This window comes from Camelus dromedarius, chromosome 3 (assembly GCF_036321535.1).
Source record: "Camelus dromedarius isolate mCamDro1 chromosome 3, mCamDro1.pat, whole genome shotgun sequence".
Classification (NCBI taxonomy): Eukaryota; Metazoa; Chordata; class Mammalia; order Artiodactyla; family Camelidae; genus Camelus; species Camelus dromedarius.
The window spans coordinates 40,216,444-40,238,688 of NC_087438.1; the positions used below are offsets into that span (position 1 = coordinate 40,216,444).

The 22,245-nt window shown below is 35.5% G+C and overlaps 2 protein-coding genes across 3 annotated transcripts in view; one reads left to right on the plus strand and one right to left on the minus strand.

Moving 5' to 3' along the window:
* The window catches only part of ERCC8 (ERCC excision repair 8, CSA ubiquitin ligase complex subunit), a 56,775-nt gene extending 56,495 nt beyond the window's left edge, over positions 1 to 280 (minus strand). For both annotated transcript variants that reach the window (XM_064480872.1, XM_010974901.3), the window contains exon 1: positions 158 to 280. In XM_064480872.1, the coding sequence (XP_064336942.1) occupies positions 158 to 234 (77 nt within the window). In that variant the 5' untranslated portion in view covers positions 235 to 280. The remainder of the gene's footprint in view (positions 1 to 157) is intronic.
* A 130-nt stretch (positions 281 to 410) lies between these two features.
* Positions 411 to 22,245, plus strand: part of NDUFAF2 (NADH:ubiquinone oxidoreductase complex assembly factor 2) — a 153,693-nt gene continuing 131,858 nt past the window's right edge. Inside the window, exon 1 of the mRNA XM_010974904.3 lies at positions 411 to 598. Coding sequence (XP_010973206.3) covers positions 472 to 598 — 127 coding nt within the window. The 5' untranslated portion in view covers positions 411 to 471. The remainder of the gene's footprint in view (positions 599 to 22,245) is intronic.

Below are 22,245 nucleotides of genomic sequence, written 5' to 3' on the forward strand. Positions count from 1 at the left end.
AAAGGAATTCTATTTTCGCAAGCCACGGAGCAGGAGTGTAAAGCCGACTGTGGTTTGGGAAGCGAGTGATAATGAGGCGGGAAAGGGAGACTAGGCTAACACAGCCATTGGTCCAGACATTCTGGCATATTAGAGAAAAGAGCAAGGTTTTCTTTACCTCCGTGTGGACTCCACTCTCTGGAGGCGAAGAGGGTCGTCCAAACCCGTTTGTCGCGCCGACAAAAACCCTAGCATCCCGTCCCTTCACACAGGTTAGAGAACCGGACACCGCCATGACAGAACTCGGAGGCGGGCTGAAACAGCGGAGTCTCCCATTGGGCAAGCCTGATGCCATCCGACCAATGGTGAGTGCCGTTATTAGAGGGTGTGCGGATGGAGGAGGGTGGGACTCCTCTGAGCCGGTGGGCGGGGTCAGCGGTGGGGGCGGAACTCTTTTTCTGGCCCGACACCAGCTGGGGGCCTTCGGGTGGCATGGGTTGGTTTCAGGATTTGTTCCGCGTCTTGTGGAGACCGCTGTCAAAGGAAGTGAAGGAGCTAGTGGGCACAGACCGGTTCGGGAACAAATACTACTACATCCCGGAGTACAGGAACTGGAGAGGTGAGATGAGAGCGACGGCAGCAGTTGAGTGGTGGGGAAACGAGGGGAAAGGGAGAGCGTTTGGTAAACTAACGCACCGCGCGGCACTTGTGATAATCACCAGAGAGGACAACCCAAGTGGGTTCACTCCGCCGCCCCTCCGCTCTGCCCGCCGGCTTTCTCTCAGGCTTTCGCCGAGCCGCCCGGCGAGTACCCGCCGTCCCAGCGCCGCAGCGCCTGGGTCCTTCCCCCGGCCGCGGCCCGCGCACACCCCCCTCTCCTCCCAGAGCCGAGAGCCTTGCGGGCGGAGGACGCCCCAGCGTGGGTCCTTGCTATCGGGAGACGTCGACAGGGACAAGTCCACGCAGGTCTTTTACCAGAGGTCTCGGGAAGGGGTAGGGAAATGCCTTTCTTTCCTCCTCCTGTGTCCCCCTTGCGACCAGGAAGGCGTTGGTAATTAAAGAGGTGTATTTTGAGCGCCTCCGCTCTCCTCTTTCTTGGTGTTGACCTTTTTGCATGGCTCTGGCGTCACCTTCCTCACAGCCAAAACTGTTAGAAGTAGATCCATGCACATTGACAGCGTGGAAAAGAGATCCCCACGAGGCGCCACGTTACGTTTCCCCTGGAGTTTGCACTCCAAGACCCTGTTGAGCTCACTTTAAGATCCAGCGCTCTAATCGTACTTCTGTGTAGGATTCGAGCGAAATCCGGAGTTCGGGGATTTAGGGGACGTTCTGTTCATTGAAAGCACACCACGTGTTAGCCTTCATAATCTCTGTGTTCCAGCACTGCGATGCAAAATATTTCAGGCTTTGGGGTCAGAAAAGCTTACAGTCTCAACTTTGACACCTAATAGCTGAGGGATCACGGACAAAATATTTGTCCTCGCCAAGTCTCAGTATCCTCACTTGAAAGCTAGAGGTGGTAATAATAACAATGTTGAGAAGAGTCCTTTCAAAATTGTGTTCCATTCATTTCTGTAACTCTTGACAAGAGTTTCTTCTTCCTTCTTCGTAGAGCATATATAAAAGTGTATTCTTTGATTTATCACTCAAAATTGTTTTGCCTAGCCCTTTTCGGTAACTTATTTTAATATCTTAAACTTGCTTCCATAATAAGCTTTTAAACTTTATCAGGGCAGGAAATACGTCCTTTAAAAAAAGTCCAGAAAGAACCTAGCATGGTGGTGAAGTATTTCTTGACAGATTGCAAGCAGTGGGGGAAAGATGTTTCTTTTCCGTAAATTTTCAGGTAACATTTTTAAAAAATAGGAAAAACATCAGATGGAGCTTTTTTTTTTTTAATTGAAGTATAATTTATATACAGTAATATTCATCCTTTCTGGTTTTATGATTTTTGACAAATGCGTAGTCGTGTGAAGTATCTGCACAATCAAGATATAGAACAGTTCCATCACCCCCAAAGTCCCTCCTACCCCTTAGTAGTTCATTCCCTTGCCCCTTGACCAGCCCTTGGCAACCCCTTACCTGTTTTATGTTCCTATAGTTTTGCCTTTTCCAGAATATCATGTAAAGGGAATTATAAAAGGTGTAGTTTTTTGAGTCTAACTTATTTCATGTAGCATCATGCAGTTGAGAGTCCTCCATGTGTCAGTAGTTCCTTTTCTACTAAGTAATATTCCATTATATGACTTTTCCACAGTTTATCAATTTACCAGCTGAAGGACATTTAGGTTGTTTCAAGTTTTTGGTGATTATGGGGAAATCCTATAAACATTCCCGTATAAGATTTCATGTAAACGTAGTTTCTCTTGGGTGAAAAGCTTGGAGTGGAATTGCTGAGTTGTGTGGTAAATGTATATATAACTTTATAAGAAACTGCCAAACTATTTTCAAAATTGGCTGTACCATTTTGCATTCTTGCCAACAGTGCATAAAAGTTCTAGTTTCACAATCTCATCAGCACTTGGTGTTCTGGTTTTTTTGTTGTTTTTATTTTTATTTTAGCCATTCTAATAGGTAGATAGTGTTATTTCACTGTGTTTTTTTTTAAGTTTCATTTTCCTAATGACTGAGGATGTTCAGAAATCTTATGTGCTTATTTGCCATCTTCAGATTTTTGTATCTGTTCAAATCTTTTGACTATTAAAATTTTTTTGTATCAATTTCATTTCAGTGAAAATACAGTATCTTTAAAGAAAGACTTAAATTGACAAAATCATGTGTATCCTAAAAGAATATAATTTGTGAGTCTAAGGATGTTTCTCTTTATTATAATACCAAGTTGTTTCCCTAAGTGCTTTTGCCAATTTATACTTCAGTTACTTTATTTTAGATCTGTGTACTCTTGGTTGTGGGAAAATCAGACTTTTATTGATGATGTATTAGAACCACTGTATGCTATCTAATACCTCTGTGTGCCTCAGTTTTTAGATAATTGAGGCCTGGGGCACAGATTTGTTGTACAGCCTGTAAGCAGTGTTACACATTCTTTAAACCTTCTACTAGAAATCAAGGGAAAATATTTTTAATTTGTTTTAAAGCAAGTTTTCTGAAAGTAAGTCATCTTTTTTATTTCTTTAATATAAAAGGTGGTTTTTTAGAGATCTCCTTGAGTTTTCTTTGAATTGCATAAGTTGTTGAGTATTCAACACCACCAATGAAGAATATTTAAGAGCTCTTTAGAGGAAATTAATTTTTCTTTTAATTCAGTTAATTACTGTGGTGCCAATCATCAACAAACTACTATATTTTCCATGTAGGATATTATTTAATGACAGAAAAGCTGTTGTTACGTAATTCAAAAGAAGTCTTTTGAGTTTTGTCTAGTCAGCTGAATTTAAGTTTAGAATTGTTGAAATTTTAACTTAATAAAAATTGTACAGCGTTTCAGGAAAGAAGTTGCATATTTTCATTGAAAGCTTGCTTGCTCTATGATAGATTATTTAGTAAAACATTCCTGAAATAAACTTCGTATAGAAAATTGCAAGTTTTTATCCATTTGATTCCATTTATCTCATGTTTCAAAAAATAATTCTCTTCCTTTCTAAGGTAAATTCTTGTATACTTGATTCTGACTTGAATCTCTTTGGACCTTGTTTTATTATTTTCACCTTCTTTTACACATACATTAAACATCTACACCCATTTAAAAACTAACGAGTTTATTAACTGAAGGACTATTTTCAATTAATTTGCTAGTAGATATTGAAATGTCCAAATTTGGTGGGGTGGAGTGAATATTGTGCATAATTTGCAAAAATACATGTTTGGAGTATTGTGTTTGGTTCTGGACACCACACTTTAAGAGAGATGCTCAGAAATATAAAGTATCCAAACAGGGGTAGTTATGGTGATGAAATTTTCTAGAAATTATACCCGTAAGTATTATTAGCTATGAATCTTGAGAAAGTTTACCCTCTGAAGAGAAGATTCAGGAGGAGCTTCAAGTATTTGAAAAATTGTGGAATAGAAAAGGATTAGGCTCATCTGTATAGCCCTTTAACTCAAAACTTAGATCAGAGGGTAGTTGTTTTCATTTTTATAAGAAGCAACTTTCAGACTATTAGAGCTATACTAGAAAAAGAAAAAAAGTGCCTTGTCTTTAATTGTAACTGGGAGAATTTAATTTACCTGGGAGATAAATAGAAACATTTGATCAGCACCTTGAAGGGAAAGTACGATTTCAGAAAGGGTGATAGAAGAGTGTTTCTGGTCAGGGCTAGGAAGGGGTAGGAAATACCACAGAAATTAGAGGATAGTCCCCGATGGGTAGACTTCAGTGTAGAAGAACAAGAGAAAGCTATTCTAGTGAGGGGATCGATAAGGTCAGGTTATAAAAGGCCTTGCATAAATTTGAAATTTGTACTTCATTCTGTAGGTAGTAAGTAGCCATTGAAAGCTTTTCAACAGGGAAAGTTCGTGACATGATTACAGCTTTTAGATAAATGACTCTGTAAGTCTTGTAGAAGATGAACTAGAAGGGAGAGGGAGGGAATTAAAATTCTGTTAGATGGGAGCATTGCTAGATTTACCGTGATCCTAGAAAGAGATCTTATGAACTGAAGTGATGGAAATGGAAAGAAAAGTTTTAATTTAGCAAAACTTTTGGACTTGATAATGAGTTAGACTAGTAGAAGGGGAAGAAAAAGAGGAGAGGCCAACGATGATTTTATTGTTTTAATTCTGGAGAACCAAAGGGGATGGTGGTGTACTGATTGATGCAAACAGAGGCTAAGAGGGACTAATGCAAATAGAGAGGGAGGCAATAAGGTTGGTTTGATGGAAACATAAATAGAGTCCATTGCTTATAACAGGGCAGCTGTATGATCAGGCAGTTGTATGTTCAGATCTGCAGTTCCAAATATGTCAGAGATTAAAATACAAATTTGGAAGCCATCTTAATACAGGTGATAATTCAATCTGTAGGGATAGTTGGATTCAAGCAGGCAAAGAATAATCACATGAGACTAAGAGACAGGTATTTGGGAACCGTGTCATTTTGGTGGCTTCCCATTACCTGAGAATACATCCAAACTACCTGGCTGACAGTTGTGACCTTTGAGTCCATCTTGAAAGTGATACTTGTTTTTAATTAATCTTTAGATCAATAGTTTTGTAAGAAGCCTAGATATTTATGCTATTAGGAAAGCTCAAATCTGAACGCTTACGTAATTTTCTATCAAGGAGTTGAATAAGATAGTATTTAATTTTCAGCATCTAAAAAAAATAATAATATTGAAATTAATTGAATGTAGCTATTTAAGAGTTGCATCTAGTCTGTTACTTTTCATAGTACTGAGCTTCAGTTATGTTCCCAAAATGGAATTGGTTGGGGGCAAGGCAGGAATAGCAGTTGACAGTGGGTAACAGTGATGCCTTCTTTCAGAATCCAGGACAAATAATTCATCAAACATGGTAGATGTATTTTTGGAACACATTTTTTAAAACTGTATAACCTTTGTTAGGGCTTTTTGTATAGTGAATTGTTTATAGTAGGCTTCTGGAAGTTATTTTCAAACTGTTCATATTTTACTAATTATGAAATAGATCTATTCAAGTCCAACATTAGAAAATCTTTCATCCTAAAAGATTTTTTCATTTTGTTCTCTGTTTTTTAATGAAGCATTATCTGTATATTTGTAAAAATTATGAGCAAAGAAAAATCTGTGCCAAGATTTTCATGAAAGCATTTACTGCCAAATTATATTTTCTATACTTTCTATATTTATATGAGTATATTTAAACTCATGTATAGTTGGATAATCAGTGTGCCAAACACATTATTTATAATAACATTTTCTGAATTTTACATTTCATGCTTTTTGGTTAGAAAAATGGCATTTGAATATGAAGTTCCCAGACAGTTTGGGAAGCTAAATCAGAAAACCACACTTTAAAGATGATAATTTGAAATTGAGGTTTGTTAATCTAAAATTGAATTTTGTTAAACATTGAAGGTTATTTTATACCATTTTTGTGTGTTTCCTTTTTAAAAAAATAGTTGGACTTTACCGTTTTTCTAATTTGAGAATCACTTCAGTTTTATTTATGTATTCATTTATCTTTAACTATTGAATTATGAAATATTTTAAACAAAAGATAGAGAATGATAAAATAAACCTCTATGTATCCATCACTCACTTCAAAGTTATCAGCTCATGACTAAATTTTTTTCTCCCTACCCCTCCACTCACTTCTCTTATTTTAAACCAAATACCAAACATCATGTCAATTAATCTATTAACATTTCAGTATGTATCTCCTGAACACAAGATTCCTCTTTTTAGTAATACTTCCATTAATAAGATAATTACCATTTGTGGAGTCTTTACAACAACCGTATAACTAGAGATTATTATCCTTATCTTAAACATGAGATGTTAGTTTCATTTTGAATACTTGAATGAACTCTATGTGTATGTGCCTGGGTACAGAGTAGGTACTCAAAAAGAACAGCTGTTCAATGAATTGAGTTATTTATGGACTCTGAATTATAAAAACAAAAACAAAGCAAGGTTTTAACACCATAGAAAATGATGAAGTAGTTTTATAAAATTTTAAAACAGGTAATTAAGGCATGTTTTTCATTTTATTTGTGATAAATGGGCCAAATTATTTTTCAGGTACTGAAGTATTCTTATTAGAAATAAGAGTATCTTTTCCATAACATTTCTAATGTGGTTCCAGTTTGAACTTATCTTAGTTGCTAACATCAAACTTCTGCTATGATATCTAGTCTTATTTTTTACTTTCAGGATGAATATATCATCATCTGATAATTCAAAACCTCCATCATCCAACTGTTACGTGTAATTATAGAGCTGCATTGTTTTTTTAAATTTACTCTTTACTGCAGTATATACAATTTGTCAGTTTCTGGTGTACAGCACAATATCCCAGTCATGCATATACATACATAAATTCGTTTTCATATTCTTTTTCATTAAAGGTTGTTACAAGATATTGAATGTAGTTCCCTGTGCTATACAGAAGAAATTTTTTAAAATCTACTTTTATATATAGTGGCTAACATTTGCAAATCTCAAACTCCCAATTTATCCCTTCCCACCCCTTTTCCCCGGGTAACCATAAAGTGGTTTACTATGTCTGCGAGTCTGTTTCTGTTTTGTGGATGAGTTCATTTCCTGTCCTCTTTTTTTCTTTTTTCAGATTCCACATATGAGTGGTATCATAGGGTATTTTTCTTTCTCTTTCTGGCTTACTGCATTTAGAATGACGATTTCTAGATCCATCCATGTTGTTGCAAATGACATTATTTTATTATTTTTATGGCTAGGTAGTATTCCGTTGTGTAAGTATACCACAACTTCTTTATCCAGTCATCTGTCAAAGGACGTTTAGGTTGTTTCCATGTCTTCTATTGTATATAGTGCTGCTATGAACATTGAGGTGCATATATCTTTTCAAATTAGAGTTCCCTCCAAATATATATGCCCAGGAGTGGGATTGCTGGATCATTTGGTGAATCTATTTTTAGTTTTTTGAGGAATCTTCATACTGTTTTCCATAATGGCTGCATCAAACTACATTCCCACCACCTATGTAGGAGGGTTCCTTTTTCTCCACACCTTCTCCAGCATTTATCATTTGTGGACTTTTGTTTTTGTTTTTGTTTTGTTTTGTTTTTTCATTTGTGGACTTTTGAATGATGGCCATTCTGACAGGTGTGAGATGATACCTCACTGTAGTTTTGATTTGCGTTTCTCTGATAATTAGCAGTATTGAGCATTTTTTTCATGTGCCTATTGACCATTTGTATGTCTTCATTGGAGATTTGCTTGTTTAGGTGTTCTGCCCATTTTTGCATTGAGCTGCATTGTTTTTGATGTCACCTCAGCCTGTTTGTATTTAGCATTTAAATGTACTAAAAACTATAATTAATTGGCATTCAATTAAGATGTAGTTATTAAAAGTCAAACAAATCAAGTGGTCAGAATTATTAATGTGTCTTGTTTCAGTAGGTAATTGGAAGATCATGATATAGCTCTTTTTAATGTGATACTTACTCTAACGTTTGGGAAATAATGAAGACATTTCATGTTTTTCCAGCAGATGGCAGCCTTGTCTTAAAAAAATGTAGGTTGACAGTTAATATTTTCTTTGAGCTGATTTGAAGGAATCTTTTCTCTAAAATAATTGATATATATATTATTTCCAAATAATTTTTTTCCTTCCAAATAAACCTTGCACTACTGCTTTATAAAGTGCTAATCTTAAGATAAGGATTTCCAAATGACACTGTGGATTATTCCTAGTCGGTAATGCACAATGATATAAATGAATTATATTTTGAAGAACTGACCATAATTAAAAAAAAAATACATTTAATTTTTCCTACAGTAAGTAATATTCTGTCTTGAGTTGTCAGAGGTAATATAATGTAATCATAACCATGGGCATCATTAATTGATAGAATATCCTAAAATGTTTTATGATTTTTAACTAAAACATGCCTTCTGTTTAGGGATACCTAAAAAAGAAAGTTGAGCTTACTTTAAAATTCTTTGTTGAATATAAAATAATAAAAATCATTAATTTTTTTATATAAGTTATCTCAGAGTTACCTGAATGTTGGATTTTTTATTTTCTTATCTTTATTAAAAAAATTCATTTCTTAATTTTGTTTTCCTCTGAGATTATTTCAATTGCTTATTGAATCCCCTTAGTTTGTGTGTATATGCATGCATGTACTTAAACACTTAATTGTATTTTGATGAAGGAAAAATTTCAACATTTTCCCTGTAGTCCTTGATTGCATTCCCATCTCATACCAGTAGAACAACATCTGTGTCATACTTTCATCCAAGAGAAAAATAGGATGAAATATTCAGTCATATAGTCACTACTTTATACTGGCTTTGAAAGGAATTTAAGGAACTTTAATCTTCAATTCTGCCTTTCCCTGCCAGGGAAATATGGGATCTTTTGATCAGAAATGGAAAGTAATAATGAATAAGTAACTAAGCTATGTTATATCTGTTTTTAACTGAGGCTGAAAATATTTCATGAGAGAAAAAGTGTTACTTGTCCTCTTTTGCTTTGAGGATTTCATAATTGCTTTACATTAAGAGTAGTAATATCAATAATGGCAATAATTGTAGTTAGTATTATTAAATCTTGTGAATTAGACACTATTCCTAGTACTTGTTATGATTCACTGTATTTGTGAAAGAATTACAACAAATGAAGAAAAATAATAGATCTAGTGTTGATTTGTCAAGGTCATTCAGTAATGAGCTCTACTTGTGTTTATCAAGGAACCCAAGTTTCTTGGTGACAAGGTAAATCAGTTGAAACTTTCCTTACTTAGCCCCCTCACTTTTCAAAGTACTACTTAGTTCAGCAATTCATTTCTGCTGCTCTTTGGAGACTAAGTATTTGTTACTCTACAAGAATTAGAAAGTTGAAAGAGGAGATCAAGATGGTGGAGTAGGAGGGTTCAGAACTCACCTTTTCCTATGAACACATCAAAAATACATGTACGTGTGGAAAAATTTCAATGAAAACTTTCTGGAGAGTGGCAGAAAGACTCCTGTACAACCAAGACTGTAAGAAAGATCCACATGAAATCGAGTAGGAAGGGAAATGAGGTGATTAGGTTGGGACTCATGGCCTTGGTAGGAGACTTAGAAGAGGAGATCCTCCCTGGAGAGTGAGTGGTTCGAGCCATATATTGGGTGCTCCAGCTCTGGGGTCTGACAGTGGGAAGCTGAGTCCCCTTGGCTGTTTGGAGGACCAGTGGGACTAACAGGAGGGCTCTTGGAAGCTTGGACTCTGCTTGTGAGGAGTGCGCATATGCTTGCTTACTCCCGAAACAGGGTGGCCTGGAACTGTATGGGTCACTGGGTGGTTTCCTGCCCTGGCATATGCCCCAGGCTAAGCTGAATGACTGCTCTTGCCCCGTTTACTCCACGATGCAGCTCCACATTGGGGCGCAGGCCACTGCAGGCTGAGAGGAGAGCTCAGCTATGAGGCACAAAGGCTCTTCAGACCTAGAGTGGTCTCTGGGCTGGACAAGGGCAGCCACTATGGGCACTTACAGAAGCAGCACATCAGAAGCAATCCAGGACTCTGACTTCGACTGGACTGCCACAGCCTGTGTCCCAACCTGCTGAGCACCTGCACCTGCCCCACCTGTTCTTTGGCACAGGTCCATACTATGCTGATGGCTGCAGCAGGCAAGGAAAAGCTTGGCTGTGAGAGACAAAGGTGCCCATACCTGGAGCGGCATCTGAGCAAGGTGGGGATAGCTGTTACTGGTGCTTACACAGGGTGCTCATCAGAAGCTGTCTGGGATACGGACTGCAGCCGGGGCCAACACAGCCCACACCCACACCCACACCCACACTGAGCACCACATTAGCCCCTCTTGCTCCAGCACTACTCACCTCTGGGGTGAGAATGCTGATACTGGGCGGGCATTTGGGGTGGGAGGAGATGCACAGTTAAAGGGACAGAGCCAGCTCAGATCCGATCCTCAGGACCTTTGCTCCAGCAACTTGGGACCCACCACCCCCAATAGGGTTATGTTGGACACTGATCAGAGAAGTCCTGACTCTCACCTGGCACTCTAGCCACTCCATCTCCAGCCCTGCTTCCTACCTAGCTGCTATGTCACCCTGGGGAAAAATGTGACTTATGTTCACATCAGATCCAGCTCTCTCACCAAAGCCACTGGACACATGCAGCCTGTATAGGGAAGCTCTCACACAAAGATAGTACTGCAAGATTGCAATAGATAACTTTTCCACGTAATTTCATAGAGGAAGAAAGTTAAGCAAAATGAGAGGATAGGAGAATTAGTTTCAGTTGAAAAAGGAAGAGAAAGCTCCTGAAAAAACAACTAACGAAACAGAAATAAACAATTTACCAGAAGAAGGGTTCAAAACATTCATTAGTAATAATAATGCTAACTGAATTAGGGAAAAGAATAGATGAACACAGTGAGAATTTTAACAAGGGACTAGACAGTGTTAAAAAAACTATCAGAATTGAAGAATACAGTAACTGAAAAGAAAAACACAATAGAAGGAATTAATAGCAGACTGGGTGATACAGAAGAAAGCGTAAGTGATCTGGGAGGTAGAATAATGGAAATTACCCAATCAGAATAGCAAAAAGAAAGACAAATTTTCAAAAGTGAGAACAACTTAAGGAATCTGTGAGACAATATCAGGCATACAAATGTTTGCTTTAAAGGTGTTCCAGAAGGAGAAGAGGCAGAGAAGGAAGTTGAAAACATATTTGATGAAATTATGGCTGAAAATTTCCCAAACTTGAAGAAGAAAGAAGATATACAGGTAAAGGAATCACAGAAGGTATCAAACAAGATGAACCCAAGCAGACTCACACCAAGACATATCTTAATTAAAATGATAAAAGATAAAGATACTCTCACACAAGCATAAACTGAAAGAGTTCATCAATACTAAACCTACTCTAAAGAAAAAGGGTCTTCTCCAAGTGGAAAAGAAAAGGCTATAACAAACATAAGTATAGGAAAGAAAAAAGCTCACTAGTAAAGGCAAATACAGAGTAGAGGCTGAGGATCAACCACTAACTAAACTAGTATAAAGATTAAAAGAAAAAAATTGTTATACTACAACTACAATTGTTAGTAAAGGAATATACATAGAGATGTAAAATATGACATCAAATACAGAAAATACAAGGTGGGCTTGAAAAATGTAGGTCTTTTAGAATGTGTTTGAACTTAAATGGAGACCTGTTTAAAACAAGTAGATAGAGTTAGAGGTCAGCAAAAATGAACCCCATGGTAACCACAAATCAAAAACCTACAATAGATACACAAAAACTAGAGAGAAAAAAACACAAGCATACTAATAAAGGAAATCATAAAACCACAAGGGAAGAAAGCAAAAGAAGAGAATAGAGAACTACAAAAATAACCAGAAAACAAGTAACAAAATGACAATAAGTGTATACCTACCAATAATCACTGTAAATGTCAGTAGACTAAATGCTTTATTCAAAAGACACAGGGTTGCTGACTGGATTGAAAAATAAAACAAGACCCATCTCTATGCTGCTTACAAAAGACTCACTTCAGAGCTGAAGACACAGACAAAGTAAGCAAGGGTAGCAATACTCATAACATACAAGATAGACTTTAAAACAAAATCCATAGTAAAAGACAAAGGAGGACATTATATAAGATAAAAGGATCAATACAGGAAGAGGATATAACACTCATTAGGATATGTACTTAATACAGGAGCACCTACATACATATAGTAAATATTAACAGACATAAAGTGAGAAATTGACAGTAATGCAGTAACAGTATTTTAACACTCCACTTACATCAGTGGGCAGATCATCCAGACAGAAAATCACTAAGGAAAAATGATCTTAAGTGACATATTAGACCAGGTGGACTCAACAGAAATCTACAGGACATTCCATCCCAAAGTAGCAGAATACAGATTCTTTTCAAGTGCACATGAAATGTTTTCCATTTAGATCACATGCTAGGTCACAAAATAAGCCTCAATAAATTTAAGATGATAGAAATTATATCAAGCAATGTTTCTGACCATAGTGGTATGAAACTAGAAATCAGTTACAGCAAGAAAAATGGGGAAGCACAAATGTGGAGACTAAACAACATGCTATTTAAAAACCAATAGTTTAATGAAGAAATCAAAGAGGAAATCAGAAAATACCTCAACACAAATGAAAATGGAAACACAACTTTCCAAAATCAATGGGATGCAGCAAAAGCAGTTCTAAGAAGGAAGTTTATAGTGGTACAGGTTAACAATAAAAGTGTCAAACAACCAAACCTATCATCTAGAGGAATTAGAAAAAGAAGAACAAATAAAGCTCAAAGTGAGCAAAAACAAGGAAACAGTAAAGAGAAGAGAGGAAATAAAATAAATAATAAAGAGGAGAAAGGAAATAAAGGAAAAAAAATAGAAAAGATCAGTGAAACCAAGAGCTGGTTTTTTTTGAAAAGATAAGCAAAATTGATAAACCTTTTGTTTGGCTCATCAAAAAAAAAAGAGAGGCTCCAAATAAGCAAAATAAGAAATTAAACAGGAGAAATAACAACCAGTATCACAGAGATACCAAAAAAAAAAAAAAAAAAAAAAAAAAAAAAAGAAAGAAAGAAAGAAAGAAAATCTTAAGAGAACACTACAGACAATTATATACCAACAGATTGGACAGCCTAGAAGAAGTGGACAAATTCCTGAAACAAACAACCTTCCAAGACTGAATCAGGAAGAAATAGACAATCTAAACAGACCAATCACTAGTAGTAAAATTGAATTTATAATAATAATAAAAAAAAACCTCCCAGCAAATAAAAGTCCAGGATCAGAAGGTTTCACACAGGAATTCTACGAAACATATAAAGAAGAGCTAATACCTATCCTTCTCAAACTTCTCCAAAAAACTGTAGTGTGAGACACTCCCCAATTTATTCTACAAGGCCACCATTAACCTGACACCAAACCACACAAAGACACTACCAAAAAAAAAAAAAAAAAAAAAAAAAGAAAAGAAAATTACAGAACATCTCTAATGAATATACTTGCAAAAATTCTCAACAAAATATTAGCAAGTTGAATTCAACAATATATAAAAATATCATACAACATGATCAAGTGGGATTTATTCCAGTGACACAAGGATGGTTCAATATTCGCAAATCAATCAATGTGATACACCACATTAAAAAAAGGAGGGACAAAAAATTGCATGATCATCTCAATAGATACAGAAAAAGCATTTGACAAAATTCAACATCCATTCATAATGAAAACTCTCATCAAAGTGGATATAGTGGGAACATATCTCAACATAATAAAGGTCCATTTATGACAAACCCACAGCTAACATCACACTTAATGGTGAAAAGCTAAAAGCTTTTCCTCTAAAGTAAGAAATGAGACAGGGATGCCCACTCTGACCACTTCTGTTTAACATAATATTGGAAGTCCTAGCCACAGCAGTCAGAAAGGAAAAAAAAAAAATGAAAGATATCCAAATTGGAAGGGAAGAAGTAAAACTGTCACTATTTACAGAAAACATTATATGATGTATATATTACCCTAAAGTCTCCACCCAAAAACTATTAGAACTAGCAAATGATTTCAGTAAAGTTGCAAAATATAAGATTAATACACAGAAATCTGTTGCTTTTCTATACATTAATAATGAACTATCAAAAAGCGAAAGCAAGAAAACAATCTTGTTTAAAATAGCATCAAAAATAATAAAATACCTAGGAATAAACTTAACCAAGGAGGTAAAAGGCTTTTATTTTACATTTTTTTTATTGAGTTACAGTCAGTTTACAATGTGTCAATTTCCAATGTAGAGCAAAATTTTTCAGTTATACATGAACATACGTATATTCATTGTCACATTCTTTTTCACTGTGAGCTACCACAAGATCTTGTATATATTTCCCTGTGCTATACAGTATAATCTTGTTTATCTATTCTACGTATGCCTGTCAGTATCTACAAATTTCAAACTCCCAGTCTGTCCCTTCCTTCTCCCCTGGCAACCACAGTTTGTATTCTATGTTGTGAGTCTGTTTCTGTTGTGTATTTATGTTTATGTTCTTTTTTTTTTAGATTCCATATATGAGCGATCTCATATAGTATTTTTCTTTCTCTTTCTGGCTTACTTCATTTAGAGTGACATTCTCCAGGGATATCCATGTTGCTGCAAATTGCATTATGTTGTCTTTTTTATGGCTAAATAGTATTCCATTGTATAAATATACCACATCTTCTTTATCCAGGCATCTGTCAATGGGCATTTAGGCTGTTTCCATGTCTCGGCTATTGTAAATAGTGCTGCTATGAACACTGGGGTGCAGGTGTCTTTTTGAAGTAGGGTTCTTTCTGGATATATGCCCAGAAGTGGGATTACTGGGTCATACGGTAAGTCTATTAAGGAGGTAAAAGACTTATACTCTGAAAATTATACAACATTAATGAAGGAAACTGAAGATGATACAAAGAAATGAAAAGAAATCCTATGCTCTTGGATGGAAAGAATTAATATTAAAGTGTTCAGATACCCCAAACAGTCTCCAGATTCAGTGTAATCTCTATCAAAAGACTGATGACATTTTTCACAGAATTGGAAAAAATAATTCTAAAATTTATATGGAACCACAAGAAACCCTGCATTGCCAAAGCAGTCTTGAGAAAAAAAGAACAAAGCTGGAGGTAGCATGCCCCCAGACTTCAGATTATACTACAAAGCTGCAGTTAATCTCATTTCTTTTCTTGTGGTACTTCTGTTTTTCTCTCTTAAGCAGCAGAGGAATAAAGAGAAAAGGAGTCCCTTTGAGAATACAAAAGTCCTTGTGATGGTTTTACTTTAACCCTAAAAGGTTTCTTGTCGTTTTACCTCTAAATTTTGATTTTCTAAGATGTTGTTTCTGGGGCCTCCCTTTCTGCTTCTGAAGTGAACCTACTGTTCTTGGCAATGTTTTTTTTTTAAATTAAAGTAATCAGATATATTGTTTTATTCCTATGTGCTATCTAGGGAGGCAGATGGTATGATACAAGAAGAAATGGCCAGTCCATAAAACTAGGACCACCTTCTGCCACTTTCAATCTCTTTAATAGTTATTGAGCATTGTCTGTAAACCAGGCATTTATTAGAAGTGTGTGTGTGTGTGTGTGTGTGTTTAAAATTGATAGACTATTTCTTGGAAATGTCATTTTCATAAATTATATAACTTTAGATATTAAGATCTACTTTCTAATCAAGTGTTTCAAGTAATTTAGTTAGTAATCAAAATCATAAAATAAATACAACAATATAATCAAATAAAGACATTTTAAAAACTGAAAATGCTTTTCCCCAAACATTGGAAATAGCACATATTGTCATTGAAAGTCAAAAGTCAAATTATGAGCCATGGAGAAGGTGTTAGACGTAGAAGTGAGATATTTAAGTCTTATGTACATTTTAATACAACTTTTAAAATAACCAATTTTCTTTAAAGCTAGAGCATGTACAAAATACTTCAAATCTATGATAAGATTTATTCGGATGTAGGAAATGTACCTTTATTAGGCAGACTTTCTCATGTAATTGTATTTTATTAATGACCTGAATTATGGAAAAACAGAATATAAATGATATTTGGAACACATCATTAGTAGGCATTCACCTCACATGTATTTTCTGTATTTTCCAAAGTACTGTTACCCTCAAGACTTCTTTTGACCATTCAACCACCTGTACCAAAAACAGGTGCTCGCTGGTAAGATAGCACACTCATCTCTAAATCCATTAATAGAGACACCTTATATATGTTTCCTTCATGACTTTAACATAGGTATTTTCCTCCTCTGAATGTTAGATTCACTTGCTTGATCTTTAAATTTTCCACCTGAGAGCATTGGCTTTGCATCTGTACTTTTCCAAAGGGCAACTTAAAAATAATCTAGCATAATTTATATTAAAAAGTATTTCTAACTTAAATAATTTCTGGATTTTTTTCATTTATATCTCTGTTTAATACTAAAGGTTACTCTGATAGAATATTAGAATTAAAGTGTTTTTAACTCTGGTTTTATTATATCAGTAACCACATGACCATCTTGAAGAAGAAAGATAAAGAAATTATTAAGTTATTTAAAATTTTAACCTTGTTTGTCTCTGAGTCTGTACATGTGTGTAACTTTAAGGCACTATTATTCCCTCTTAGATATGAATTGTAAATGGAAGGCCTTTTGAATGAGTATTTTTATTCATTGACAGATGAGCTAACTGAGATCTGAAAGGGATTGTTACTGGTCCAAAGCTCCTAAGAACTCAGGCAATATTTTCCCAGTATAGTTTAACAAAAATGATCTTCAAAGTGATTTGTAGTATGCTACTTTTTATCAGTATGTACCACACAATAAATACTTTACTCTTCTTTTATACTAATTGAGCCTTTTTTAGTGCAATTATTACTATATATGTTTACACACACACACACACACACATTTACAACTTTACCTGTTTTTCTTTTGAAAATAATCTTCTATTTATCAGAACCAAGTCAAGCTGTATAGTTAGTTCACAAAACATTGAAAGCTGCAAGGTTTTACTATGGAAGCATTGACATATACCAACACTAGCAACCCAGTACTGTGTTACAACTGTGGCACACATTCGTCAACACAAAGATTTGGTGACTGCCGTGTAGGTTCCAAATGGTCTCTTGAAACTCATGAGAGAGTCTGTCTGACCCTGTTGTGCAATATTCTTATAACTGTGTGCGACTTCACTAAGATGTTTTCATCTAGGCAGGATGTCCAAAAGAGGAAAATAATTGAAACATTGGAAATACTGTAAATACAGTTGGTGAAGCTATAAGAGAGCAAAATGAGTCAAAGCGAGTGTAAGATTTTAATCAGCTATATAACCATTTATTTAGTTCAAATTAGGTATGCTGAAAAGGCTGCTATCATTAGAGTTAAAAACTTAATTGAGCTCTATTCAGATAACTTACTTTTGATACATAAGCTGGAAAATGAATCTTGATAACCTGTTGATATGTCATTAGAATTTAATTAGAAAATAAAAGAATTAAGCACTATTCTTTACAACTAAGAAAATTTTCTTTCCCCCTTTTTGTAAAATTTCAGTGATCACCATTTTACACCCATTAGCAAATAAAATCTTTTCAGGATCTCCCTTTCTATTCTCCTTTATTATGCTTTAAATGTCTAAAATAGCAGCCTCTAAATGAGGTATTAGCAAGTTGGAGAAAGGCTTGTTCTCTGGCCACCTGCCAAGTATCCTGCTAAATTATTGGCAAATGAATACTTAATGTGACTCTCAAATAAGTGGCACCTACCTATATCTTTTTTGAGGGGGAGAAGGAATGAAAAATGGTCAAAATTTTAAAGTCTAGGAGTCTCAGAAATAAGTCTAGGTCAGCAGAATTAAATTTGTAGCTACTGCTTAAATTGTTGAAAAGCTAACATATTCAGGAACATTTTGGGCAACTATAAACTCGAGTGAATAAATAAAACAGTAAATCTAAGGCTTTAATTTTAATAAGGGCAATTGTTATTGTTAACATTTAGCTGTTTCCTTTAAGAAACTGATACTAAAGGAACAAAAAATTAAGTGATCATTTCCTTTTCTTTCTAGTATGTATCATTTTGAAGGATTCTTAAATGATACCTGTTTTCTGAAAATTATGAAATAAGATATGTGAAAACTCCAAATAAATTATTTTAGCAGTAAGAAATTATTGCTGTTTTGGAAATATAGTAGCTTTATGACCTTTGAAAATATTCCTTTTGTTTAATAAATATGTGGAATAGACTTATAAAATTTTATTTGTTCTCAACATGCTGAAAACATATTTTATTCTGTGAATAGGCATGAGTGTTGGAATCAGAGACTTCACAAAGGGTTTGGTTATTCATGGGTAAACCATAAAGATGTCATAGAAGTTTGAGTCATGTGCTCCCTCCAAAGTGAAAGATACTGTGATTCAACTATAACCTCTGTGATCATCCTTTCTCTACAAAAATCCCTTTTTTTTTTCTAATAGTATCCTATACACCAGGTAATACCTTCCTCTGGCTTCCTTTCCATACCATGACCTAACTCTAAAATTTCTTACCAAACCTTCGTAAGTTCCTTTTTTTTCTTTTTGCTGTATAATTTGTTATAAAAATGAGATTTTTCAATATAGGAAACCCATTGTATTCAGAGATTTATGATTAAAAATTTCAAGTATTTGAGTGCACTAGATCAACTCATGCTTTCAATATACTATGAAGTACGAAGCCACTTACCATGGTAGAGGAAGTGAGATTGGAAGCTTTGAGGCTACACATTCTTAATATAGATTCTGTGTGTTTAAAACCCTAGCAGACCAATTGGAGTTACCAAATGAGTAAGGAGCAGAGGATCTCGAAATTACTTTCCACATAGCAATCTCCCCACTAGATGTTAATGTAGGTTAATAAGATAATCTAAAATACAAGTACCCCTTTAGAGGAGTAAAGTTATCATTCTCATTTTAGTCTGGATTGCTTTAACCATTAAGGATAACAATATCCTTTTATCCAATAACAAATTGGATTAAAGATCAGTTAAGACTGGAAATTACTTTAGAAGGTTTAGGAGAGAGGAGATCTTCCTCTGTCTTATGAGGTTTATCTCTATGAGGTGAAAGACTTTTTAGATACAGAAGTAATGAGGAACCGTAAAATGGGGGAGAGACTTGGGAAAGGAAGTAGAATGGTCAAAATAGACTGCATAGTTTTGTTCAGAGTCCTGGTAGTGTCTCTCTGAAAATTACCTTTTTCTTTGTCAGATATAATCTTCTATACATTCTTGTAAAATCTCAGGCCTCATCACAGACCTGCCAAATCAGAATACTCATTTTTATAAGATCCACAGGTGATGCACATGCATTTTAAAGTTTGAGAAGCACTGCTCCAAGTGACTGATATCTGAGTTAAACAAACGTGGTTAGTTTAGAAAGCAGCCTTTCCCTGTTCCACCCCTGACTTTTCCTCTACCTCTTAAATTTGATCTTCTCAGAGGCTACTCTAGACTCTTGGTTTTTAGCCCAGTGTTATGTATTCTTGGTACTTTACTGTTGAGATATGGAGAGAAAGAAGAGAAGATGTGCTAAGGAATATACCACCTAAAAGAGGTTGGTGAAATAAGTCAAATTTCCCTCATATGTCCTTCATCACCTACTTTTTGATTTATCAGATGTAGAAGATTTTCTTCTTTACAGCCTTTCAGAAGATATTCCTTATACACTCAGAAAGCCTCTCATAAGGAAGTAGGATTATTAGATCCTGGGACACTCTGGGGTAGACCTTTTGCATATCCATATATTCTCACTGTACCTGATACAAGGGCTGACAGCTTCCAGCCAGGCGACCAGTTCTGCTGCTGCCCTTAAGAGTTCTGCTTCTCTGGCTGATATGAGGAAAGAAACAAATTTCTGGTATCCTGAGTAAAGTTCAAGCACCATCTAATTCTAATGGCATCTTTGGCACCAAAGAGGCTACCTCCCTGTCTTAAAAATAAAAATGATGGCTATTTCCATGATCATACACAGCTTTAAAATTTATGACCCTCTGCCTACCTTTTAATGTCAATGTACCATGAGTTGTAAATAAATCAGTTAACACTACTCACTGTCAAAAACAGTGGACTTGGTAGATCAGGGCTCTCTGTTTCAGCTACTAGAATATTAGTGAGAATTTTAAAAAGGAAAAAAGTAATTTCCTGTACTTTTTGTAATATGGAGATAAAAAATAATTCCTAAGACTTTTCTTCCTTAAAACTATCTTGAAAGTTAGTCTTAAAGGTAAATTCAAGAAACATCTTTGGAACTAACATAAAACAGTATTTTACTCCTTCACTTTTTTAATTTGTCTATTTCCATGTAGGCATGTTTAATAAATTCTATGTTTCCTGAATTCATAAATCAAGAGAACATGCGTGTCATTTTCATTTGCAGCGAACACCAAGTGCTCACACACTTTCCAATGAAATCTTTACAGTATCTGTGGCTGTGGGGTTACTAGTAATCACTGCAGGTGCCTGTAGGTATGTGGTAAACTGGCTTCTTGGTCACTTGGCTGAAGTTTATTAGCTATTGCTGGTAAGTGATACAGGTCTCCTGAGAATAGAAGCTTGTGCCTTCTTTTTGTCACCTTTTCCCTCTTTTACCACCCTTTCTGCTCCCAGTGATGATGGACTACGCAAAGAGGAAGGTTGATTGTGCTGTCTCAGTGCCACATATGTTTATGGTGAGGAGTGCCTGAAATTGATTTGCAGGAATCTCAGGAGCCTCCATCTTTCCTTGTGTCAGCTCCAGGAAGAGGGCGCTTAAAATCAGTGCCAGCCCAGGGTATCATCCCTACCAGAGATATAACTCAGGTCACAGGAGTGCTTGCTTTTGAGAAAGCATGTCAGTCTAGTGGGATCAAACTAAAGATCTTAAAAGTAGTGTTTCTTATCCAAACTCTTTTGTAGTTAAGCTTTGAGTATATAGGAAAATATATAGTGTAAATGAGTAACTACAGACCAACAGATTAGAACTGAGAGTCAGAAATAAACCCATGCATCCATGGCCAATTATGTGCAACAAGGTTGCTAAGACCATTCAGTGGGGGAAAGAATGGTCTCTTCAACAAATGGTGCTGACACAATTAGATATCCACATACAAAAGAATGAAGTTGGGCTTACGCTTCACACCACATATAAAAATTTACTCAAAGTGAATCAACCATCTAAACGTGGGCACTAAAACTATAAATTTCTTAGAAGAAAACCTAGGGGCAAATCTTCATGGCCTTGGATTTGGCAGTGGATTCTTAGATATGACACTGAAAGCACAGTCAACAACAACAAAAAATAGATAAATTGGGCTTTAAAATTGAAAACTTTATTCATAAAAAGACGTTACTAACAAAGTGAAAAGTCAGCCTACAGAATGGGAGAAAATGTTTGCACATCACATATCTAATAAGGATCTAGTATTCAAAACACAATAGTAATAATCAAATTTTTAAAGGGGCAACAGATTTGAATAGGCATTTCTCCAGAGAAGATATACAGATGACCGACAAGCACATGAATGGACATTTAACGTCATTAGTTATTAGACAAATGAAAATCAAAACAATAGTAAGATACCATTTCACAACCACTAGGATTGCTGTAATAAAAAAAATGCAAAATAAAAAATGATGGCAAAGATAGGAAGAAATTGGAACCCCTTATACATTGCTGGTGGGAATGTAAAATGGTACAGCTGCACTGGAAGACAGGTTGGTGGTTTCTCAAAAAGTTAAACATAGAATTACCATATGACCTAGCAATTCTACTCCTAAGTGTGTATCTTAGTATACGTGCTGCCTAAGTGAGCAGTACTCCTAAGTATATATCCAAAAGAATTGATACAGGTACTCAGAAACTTGTACACAAATGTTAATGGCACTATTCACAGTAGCCAAAGGGGGACAACAACCCAAATGTTCATCAGCAGATGAGTAGAAAAACACTGTGAATATTACTCAACCTTAAAAAAGAATGAAGTACTGATAAATGCTGCAACATGGATGAACTTGTGAACGTAGTAGTATGCTAGATGAAAGAATCCAGACATGAAAGGTCATATATTGTATGATTCCATTTATATGAAA